This window comes from Phodopus roborovskii, unplaced genomic scaffold, assembly GCF_943737965.1.
Source record: "Phodopus roborovskii unplaced genomic scaffold, PHOROB, whole genome shotgun sequence".
Taxonomy (NCBI): domain Eukaryota; kingdom Metazoa; phylum Chordata; class Mammalia; order Rodentia; family Cricetidae; genus Phodopus; species Phodopus roborovskii.
This window is the reverse complement of record NW_026126415.1, coordinates 3,652,501-3,662,280: the sequence shown is the minus strand read 5'-3', so window position 1 is coordinate 3,662,280 and position 9,780 is coordinate 3,652,501. Positions and strand designations below refer to the sequence as shown.

General features: G+C 47.6%; 1 protein-coding gene across 1 annotated transcript in view; it reads left to right on the top strand.

Moving 5' to 3' along the window:
- The first annotated feature begins 650 nt into the window (after positions 1-650).
- Positions 651-9,780, top strand: part of Isl1 (ISL LIM homeobox 1) — a 10,149-nt gene continuing 1,019 nt past the window's right edge. Inside the window, exons 1-5 of the mRNA XM_051183083.1 lie at positions 651-831; positions 1,766-1,955; positions 4,727-4,986; positions 6,886-7,172; positions 8,325-8,492. Coding sequence (XP_051039040.1) covers positions 804-831; positions 1,766-1,955; positions 4,727-4,986; positions 6,886-7,172; positions 8,325-8,492 — 933 coding nt within the window. The 5' untranslated portion in view covers positions 651-803. The remainder of the gene's footprint in view (positions 832-1,765; positions 1,956-4,726; positions 4,987-6,885; positions 7,173-8,324; positions 8,493-9,780) is intronic.

The following is a 9,780-nucleotide window of genomic DNA, read 5'->3' as shown; positions in this document are numbered from 1 at the left end:
CGGAGGCGGCTTAGCCGCCGGAACCCGGGCTGCGCGCGCCAGCGTGGGAGCCGAGGGGGGCCAAGGGCGAGTTCCAAGTTTCCCCTCCTTTTCCTAGCGCCCGGGAGAGACCCGGTTCACAGGAAAGACCTACCCACCAGCCAGCCACTCGCCACCGGCGGCAGAAAAGGGAGCCCCGCGCTCAGCGCTGCCAGCGGATCGCGGGGACCCGGGGGAGCGCGGGGCGCAGGAGCAGGGCGGCGGGGCGCCGCGTGGCCGGGACGGAGCGGGGAAGGGGCGGAGGACAAGGAGGCTGTGGCCCCGGGGCCGAGGCCACCCGGAGCCTGGGGAGCGCCGTGGCCTCGGGAGGCCTAATCCTCTCCCGCGGGCTCGCGGAGCGGGCAGTGGCGCGCGGCGAGGCCGGGGCTGAAATATGATAATCAGGACAGCTGCGCCGCGCGACCCGCAGCCAATGGGCGAGCCGCTCGCCTGACGTCCCCGCGCACTGCGTCAGACCAATGGCGATGGAGCTGAGTTGGAGCTGAGAAGTTTGAGTAAGAGATAAGGAAGAGAGGTGCCCCGAGCCGCTCGAGTCCGCCGCCGCCGCAGCGCCTCCGCTCCGCCAACTCCGCCGGCCGCCTTAACTCGGACTCCCGGATCGGGTCGGCGAGGGCGCGGCGCAGCCGGCCAGCGGCTCCCCCCAGCCTTGGCAGCCCCGGGGGCCAGTGTTTCCCACCCAGCCACAGCACCAGCATCCTCTCTGTGGGCTGTGCACCAACTGTCCAACCACCATTTCACTGTGGACATTACTCCCTCTTACAGAAATGGGAGACATGGGCGATCCACCAAAAAGTAAGAGGCGGGTTTTACCTTGCGGGGCTCGGTGTGCTGTTGTGGTGCGGGGCTTCTCTCTCGGGCACTGGTGCCAGGGCTCTTTGGATTTGTAGTCACTGCCTGGAGAGACAGAAGAAACGGTGGTTCCTTTTTGTTGTTGTGTTGTTGTTGTTGTTACTGTTTCGGTTTCTGTGTTTTTATTTTTTATTTGTTCCCCCCTCCCTTGTCGCCACGCTTGCGTGTTTGATGCGGATTGCGGTCTTCGGGAAACTGAGCATACATCTATCTACCTTCTGTTTGAATGTGCCTGGGTGCCCTCCCAAACTCTAGCCGCCTGCTACTTAGCGGTGATTTCCTTCTCCGGAATCCGGAGCTCTTTGAGAAGGTTATTATGTAGCAAAGGTCTGCCTGCACAAACCACACCGGCAGATATGAATTAGCATTAGACTTGCAAAAGAGAGCGAGTGACAACTGTATTGATGTCTACTCTCCTAACAATATCCATCCCTTGTGCTATTGAAGTGCGTGCTTCACGGAAAATATAGACGTCCCAGCGTCGGTTTAACGCTTCTAGTCAAAACCTTTTCTTTGACTTGACTTATCCATAATCTTCGCCTAATGATTATAGCAAAGAAGGAAAGAGGGAGAAGAGGAGAAAACACAAAATGAGCGGGTTTGATTGCGTGCTAGGCTTACAAATGTAGACTATTCAAATCTACATTTTACATATAGTCCACCTCCCTTAAAAAAAAAAAAAAAGCGAGTCAAGGTTTTGACGGCACACTCCAATTACCATCCCAAAGTGCAATACTCTTTAAGAAAAAAAAAAAAAAAAAAAAAGGAAAGAAAAAAATTCTTCCAGAGTACACCCTATAAGAGAACGACACTAAAAGTGTGTTTATCTCTGTAGGAAGTAAACGGTTAGTCAATCATGTATTTATTTTCATTTCAGAAAAACGTCTGATTTCCCTATGTGTTGGTTGCGGCAATCAAATTCACGATCAGTATATTCTGAGGGTTTCTCCGGATTTGGAATGGCATGCGGCATGTTTGAAATGTGCGGAGTGTAATCAGTATTTGGACGAGAGCTGTACTTGCTTTGTTAGGGATGGAAAAACCTACTGTAAAAGAGATTATATCAGGTATGCCATTTTCACATCGTTATTTTTCAGAGATATCCGTGTCTCTCCTTGTTTATTATTTTTTTTATGCGGTTTTGTCTTTTCTTTTCGGGCGTTTGCTTTAGAGGGTCCAGCGTGCAAAGGTGTTTCAAAAATTAAACTGTTATTCATTTCATGTCTCTGGGGGTGGGGAGATGTCACTGTAGCTTTCATAAATTTTGTTGTTAGGGTTTGTTGATGACTCTTGGAATTTTTTTGATGAAATTGTTTTCCTTTTTTTCATACTTTTCTTCTGAGGACACCAACAAAATTAAGGCAAAGAAATTGAGGATTTTAAACTTGGGGGGGGGGGAAATCTATTTACCCTGTATAGATTAGCAGCTGATTTGCTTTTCTACTGTTTTATCACTGACTTAAGATAGTCTTTGGAGATGCCCGTGAGACAGATGTTTCAGCAAAGGATTTTTGAAAAACAAGTACAACCGCTAAAAACTCTTTACCTTTGAGTCCTCCTAGGTAGAAAATTCCAAAACCAAGTAAAATATTCCTTACAAAAGAAATGAAGAAGACCGGAAATTTAATCTTTTTAAATATTAACCCTTTGGTGATACCTGACTGTCTTTTCTTTCTTATCTTATCTGGGCTGATGAATTAGACAGAGCAGATCAAATTGCCCATCAACTGTCTGTGAACAATTGGTATATTTAGGTAATTGAACAGCTTCCTTTCTCACATTAAAATCTAGTAACTGATAAAATGAGGCAATCACCCCACACGGGACAAGACCAAACCCACAGAGGGACTGAGCTTGCTTGCCTTGCATGGTTTTGCTATTTTCAAGTTCTCTCTGATCTGTGAGTCTACATCAGAAACTCCATTTTGCACCTCAGAAAGCCAGGAGAATTTCTAAAGGAAGCTGTGTTAGTTCTAACGCAAAGCAAAATAGTCCTTCTTCATCTGTGATGGCAGAAATATAGCTGATTTTAAATTCAGAAGTAGCTACTCCAAATCGAGTGGCCCTCCTCAACTGTAAGCTTTGTAACTGAAGAACTTTCATTGGAGTTTAGTTATGATTCAAAATACGATCACTTTTTTCTTCTGCTCGAACAATGCCCAGGCATTTTTGTTATTGCTGTTGTTTTGTTTTACTTTTTTTTAAATCTCGGAGTGGAGGATATACACTTGATAGATAAAACTAAACTATCTCTGTCCTATGAGGGAGGGTTTTGTTTGTTTTGTTTGGTTTTTTTTTTTCCTTTTGTTTTAATACTTTGAGGAGAGTGGGAAGAAATGGGATGTGGTAAAGGGGAGGGATTTGGTAAATGGTTTGGGTACAGGCAAAGTAAGTCTCCATCCTATAAAATGGATGATCTTGCATTGGAGAGGCAGAAAGGAAAAAAAAATCAAATCTGCCTTCTAATCCTGACAAATAAGCCGTCTTCATTGTTTATTTGACTGGTCTGTGCACTGGATTCTGGAGAGGGAGAGCCCACTTCGACCCTCAAAGCATCCTTACTCCTCAGTTTTGCTCAGTTGTACATAAACCTGCCCAATTCTGGATGTGTCTATTTGCAGATGAACGAACTCAATTGCAACTCAATTGCTTTTACTTTTCTCCAGTTTTCTCTCTCTCTCTCACTCTCTCTCTCTCTCCTGTGTGTGTGTGTGTGTGTGTGTGTGTGTGTGTGTGTTTCCATAAGAGAACACGAATGCATAACCAACCCCCTTGGAAGTTCTATAGTTGTAAAAGCAGGGTGGAGTGGCCATTTGATTTTAAGTTCTCCCCTAGAGGGAACAATACGCCCCCCTCCTTTGTGTGAATACTGTCCTATCTCTTCCACCCTCTGTGTAGAGGGTACTAGGCAATGCAGCAGTAGATGGATAGGGACAGGTTAGCAAGAAGGCAGATCTTAGAAGTGAGATGTTTGTTTGTTTTCACTTGTCTTGCTAGCCTTGGCTCTCAGGCAAACTGAAATGGAGGTAGATGCTTCAGGAACCTAAGAGAAACTAATGGAGGGAACAGAAGCTGTTTTTTTGTTTTGTTTTGTTTTTTGTTTGTTTGTTTTTTGGATCTGCTTTTTAAATAAAAGAGGAAGAAGGGAGAGGGAATGCTCCATTAACATGTGGCCTGTGGAAAACCCTTAGTTGGATAAATACTGGAAGTCCTTTGGTATTGGGAATCTGGAAACCTTCTAAGGCTATATTTTGTTATTCTGATCTGTAATTATGTGTCCATAGATGGAGTGTGGGGGGTGACAGTCCCCAGCCCAACGCTATTTGTTGTTGCAATTTCAGAAATGTTTTTAATAGTAAAAATTGAGGGCAGAGAATGGAAAGCATGTGGCTACTGGCCACCAATGTCCCCTGTATTCCTCCCAGCTAGAATTTGCAAGAATATCCCTGGGACTGGTTACCAGCCTCCAGGTTTAGAATCCCTCAATAAATTTTCCCTGAGCCGGGTGTCTGAACTAAGAGGTAGGAACTGAGACAGTCACAGAGGTTCCCTTAAAGGTTCCTCTTGTCAAATGGAGGGGGAATAAAAGGCGGAAAGGGAGAGGGTTGGGGGAGAGAGAGAGAGAGAGAGAGAGAGAGAGAGAGAGAGAGAGAGAGAGAGAGAGAGAGAGAGAGAGAGAGAGAGAGAGAGAGAGGCGATTGTTTCCCTCCCTCCAGGGCAGGTCAGGGTTTATGGCCTGGGTTGCTGGGCACCTTGGGCCAGAGCCTCCCTGATGTCACTGTCGTTCCTTATGCTTTTTCTTCCCACGCCGCCGGCCGGGACGGGACGTTCCATGCAGGTTGTACGGAATCAAATGCGCCAAATGCAGCATAGGCTTCAGCAAGAACGACTTCGTGATGCGCGCCCGCTCCAAGGTGTACCACATCGAGTGTTTCCGCTGTGTAGCCTGCAGCCGACAGCTCATCCCCGGAGACGAGTTCGCGCTGCGGGAGGATGGGCTTTTCTGCCGCGCGGATCACGACGTGGTGGAGAGGGCCAGTCTGGGAGCTGGAGACCCTCTCAGTCCCTTGCATCCTGCCCGGCCACTGCAAATGGCAGGTACTTCTCAAGCCAGAGGGAAGCTAGCTGGAAAAAAGGCGGGCGGGCCTAAGCCAACACCCCCACCCCGCCTTCCTGCAACCTGGGGGGGCCTCAGGGTGGTTCTGAAAGTGGCCTGGAAAAAACAAACAAACAAACAAAAAACAAAACCCAGCATGTGCTCTTCGGCTTTCTAGCAAGTTTCCACACACTCACCGTCTACCTCGAATGTGCAAGCATGCACCTACATATCTACATGTCTGTCTATATATGGGTACACAGCATACCCCACTTGTGCACACATGTATACACAAGTCCAAACAGTACTGCCGGCTTTACTTTGGCCTCCAACCCACGGCTTACTGAAAATGGGCTTCAGCTCTCTGCCAGGTCTCCTAGCTGCTGCCTAATTAAAGGGGTGGAGTCCTGGGTCTCCAGGAGTTTCCTCCCTAGCCCAGTGAAGGAAGCTTAAGCAGCCCCAAGGCATTTAGCTTCCCCCACATCCCCCCCCCCCCAACTCCTTGAGATTTACTCTCCAATTCAAAAGGTTTTTACATTTCATTTTTATGCTTTTGCCAGAAAATAGTTTCCTAAAAGATACAGTGTCGTCAGCAACTGCAGTACTGCACAGGGCTGTAACTTAAAACTGTCAACAGCCTAATCTGCAGTAATTGCCCTTTAAAAGGAGCCTGCCTCTTTAAGCCATTCATTCTACGTGATTTGGTGAGAATTTCACCTCCAAGCCCCCGTAGCTGTAGCTTTGAATTGACCCCGTAGGTATTGGGTCGGGGAAGGTGTGGATTTGTGCCAGCCACCTTGGAGGACCAGTTGCCCATAAAGGAAAGTGGAAGCATAAAGGTAGGTTAGAGCCAAGGCAGCAAGCCAGGGAGACATTGTTTCCTACCTGTCTTCCTTCCATTCGGAAACAGAGCTCCCTCCTTCCTTCACTCGTTTCTCTCCCCCCCCCCCTCTCTCTGGTTTAGTATTAAGTCATCAGCCCCCCCCCCACTAAATACTAGAGGTGAGGAGATGACAGCATTCCCCTAACCTCCAGTCACCCCTTTCTGACTTCTCTGGGGCTTCTATCTTGGGGGATTTCTAACTAGCTGGCATTGGGCATAGCCAAGGGCGAGAAAAGCAGAAGAGGCCGGAATACTGGGAGGGGAAGGAAGGGCGTTCTTCAGCAGTCCTTTATCTCAAGCCTAGACAGGTCAACAGGGTTTCAGTTTTCATTTGCTTGGGGTCAGCTGGTCTCACGAACACCCCAGCCACCGGTTTAAAGCTAAGAAAGACAGGCCCGTTTGAATAGACAGGATACAGGGAGAGAAAAAAAAAAGTAGCTTCTAAGTATGACTGCCCCTCAAAGTTCAAAGTTCAAGGCTTTCTGGCAGAATTCTCTGACTTTCCGTGGCAGACGTCCAGTCTCGTAGTGTCTCTGGTTGTCACTGGGGTGTTCTGCGTTTTATTTTCAGGTACCCACTATGGTTTTTACCCAGAAGGGAAAGCGGAAACTGGAGGTGGGGATGATCGGGATATTCTGTATCTTTTTTTTTTTTTTCTGTATCTTTCCGGTTATGAAAAAAAGGGAGGAAGGAGGGAAAGTACTGGCAAAAAAAATAATAATAATAAATAAAATAAAAAGTCTCTGATGTGGTAAGAGACACGACCTAGCCTCCCTTGACTAAGAGTAGGAGCAGGGGCCGAGTCTGTCCCCTCCCCCATCACTCCTTATTGTGCTCTATAGGGGAAGGAGCTAGATTTCTTCTCCCCCACCCCACCCCTGACCCTCCTTCAGAAGCTTCTTCGTGGTGTGCTGAGCTCGAGCTGGGGGCAGGGGTGGGGGTCTGGGGGTGCGTGGAGAGGGCTGGCGGCAGCCAGAGTGACCTTGCGGCACTCACAAAGCCCCCATTTGCCCCATAGCCGAGCCCATCTCCGCTAGGCAGCCAGCCCTGCGGCCTCACGTCCACAAGCAGCCCGAGAAGACCACCCGCGTGCGGACCGTGCTCAACGAGAAGCAGTTGCACACCTTGCGGACCTGCTACGCCGCCAACCCTCGGCCGGATGCGCTCATGAAGGAGCAACTAGTGGAGATGACCGGCCTCAGCCCCCGAGTGATCCGAGTCTGGTTTCAAAACAAGAGGTGCAAAGACAAGAAACGCAGCATCATGATGAAGCAGCTTCAGCAGCAGCAGCCCAACGACAAAACCGTGAGTAGCCCCGGAGGCCGCTGTGCGCGCGCGCGCTGGAGGGGGGACCCGGGGACTGGTGCCCAGCCCAGCACAAGCCAGGAGCCCAGACAACGGAAACGCTCTAACCCCCACCTAAACCCAGCTGTGTAGAGCACACTGGCTACTGAGGGCTGAGAGCGGGCTGGATAGAAACTGCAGAGGTCTGAGCCCATCCGTTGCTGGTCCCAAAAGGGACCCATGGCATTCATGTCAACTGCACCTAGAGCCAGAAGGACCCAGTGGTCCTCTCCCGGTGTAAGCGTAGATGGCAGTGAGGTCTCTGCTCAGGTTTTACAGGCAATGGGGGTCCTTAGAGTGGCCAGGACTGGAAAGGACAGCACTTTGGGAGCTGATCTAGAATATGATGCAATGGGCTTTCCATCCAGCCCAACACTTGGAGAGGCCTGGCACGGTTCTTGATACACATGCTGGAGGCCTTCAAGGGGCCCATGAAGATAATCCACTACTCCAGGTGGGGCCCAAAGGTTCCTTCCCGTCTTTGGTACTATTATTTTGGGCAAAACTCCCTTCTCCCCCACCTCTTGCTTAAGTTAAGCTGAAGGGTTTCTTTCTTCCTCTTTTTTTTTTTTTTAAACCACTCCAACCCTATTTTTAAATGCCATAAAACCTGTTGTCATTAAACTTGGCAGGCAGGTCAGGACTCTGCAAGGGTACTCAGTAACCACCCCCAAAAGCCTTGGGAGTAGGGTCTGGCTCTGCAAGGAAGAGTGTTTGAATTAAATCTTCAGCTAGCCCAAACTGCATAGAAAATGGGTGTCAGAAGTCTGGTGGAGGCCTGGCTGGACTTCTACTTCTGGAAGGCTATGGCCTATAAAGATGGATGGCAGGGGTTGGGGATAAGCTGTGAAGTGAAAGGGAAAGATGATGATAGTTTTAGTCGAATTGTCTTTGTAAGATCCCAGCCAGTCTAATAATCCAGCACACAGAAGTAGAAAAATAAAACTGAACTCTAACTAATATCCATAGGTGCAGCAGATTAACCGAGTCAATACTGGGCCACTATATAGATAAGATAATACTTAGGCATATTTGCTCAGCACGTGCAGACGATGGAGGGAGGGAGTTTGCTCATTAACATGTGGCCATGGTGGGGGGGGGCGTTATTCACAGAATATCCAAGGGATGACCGGAACTCCCATGGTGGCTGCTAGTCCGGAGAGACACGATGGTGGTTTACAGGCTAACCCAGTAGAGGTGCAAAGTTACCAGCCACCCTGGAAAGTACTGAGCGACTTCGCCTTGCAGAGTGACATAGATCAGCCTGCTTTTCAGCAACTGGTAAGTGTCAGCTCCCAAACTGAGAGGGGCTGAATTCCCAACAGAAGGGAGGTTCTGATTTAAAAGTCCCACTGGGGGAGGGTGCTTCCTGTGCCAGTGTTGGAGAGAAAGCCAGGAGGATTGATGGGAAGCAAGTACAAAGAACGCAGATCCCTTGCGAATCTTTGTGTTAAAAAAATGAGACAGCAGAAATCTAATATATGGCGGGGGTGGGGGGGGTTCTACAAACGAGCCATGTGTTATGGGATGAACTTCATGGTGCCTAAGGAGTTATTATGTGTGCAGAGGTACAATATCACACACTTTAGACTATTAAAAATTGCAAGAACTTGAGACATTACCTTTGCATTTGGACCAGCAACTATTAAGTTTATTGCTTTACTTGTATCCAGTGATAGGTTCAGGTAAAAGTAAATGCACATTCAGTGTAGTAATATAGAACTTTGTTATCCATAAGCAGCAGGCCGTTGTTTGAACACAAATTTCATTCAGTACATGTCAATAAATACAACGGTTACTCAGACAGCTTGGTTGATATTTATCGTTGCCATGTTTCTTTCAAAGTAAGTCTCAATCTAAGGCACAGAACATCTTAAGCATTTTTAATTAAATGAGTTTCTATATAACACAGTTACATACCAAAAGGGTCATGAGCATCATCAATAAGTCAATCAGAGACAATACATATTTAACTTGTGGGAACCTGTCTTAGCACCCCAGTGTTTTACACATCCATCAAAAGAAGGCAGTTAATTCATTTTTGCATATAAAAAGTTAAGATAAACAAAAATGTTAAAAATATATAACCTTTTCAGTATGGTATAAATACTTTAGGTTTTCTCTCCTCTCTCTCCTTCTCTCTCTCTCTCTCTTTAAAATATAATCAGCCCCATAGATCCTGTTTTATTTAAACAGGAATCTGTGTCGTAAGACAACGCCTTTCTTTAGAAACAAAGATAATGCATCAGCTGAGGATAAGTTTTTTTGTTGCCCGCCCTCTTCCCCCCCCACAAGTCTTTCCCCGAGGGCATTTGCTTTCTCATGTCAACAGTTATAAGGGTGATTGGCCAGAGGCAAGTGGTTAAAAGGGCTTTGGTTCCAGGCTGTGTGTGTAAATGGGCCAGTCTAGTGAGCAAGCAAATTTGAGAAGTCTCTTGACCTCTCAAGGGAGAAAGTTTAATTGGGGGGAGGGGAGGATAAATTCTGAAACTAGAGGGGGAATTTTATTTTAAATAAAATAAGTTGTCCCTATGAAGCATTGTCTGGGCAGAATTTGAATAATAGAAGG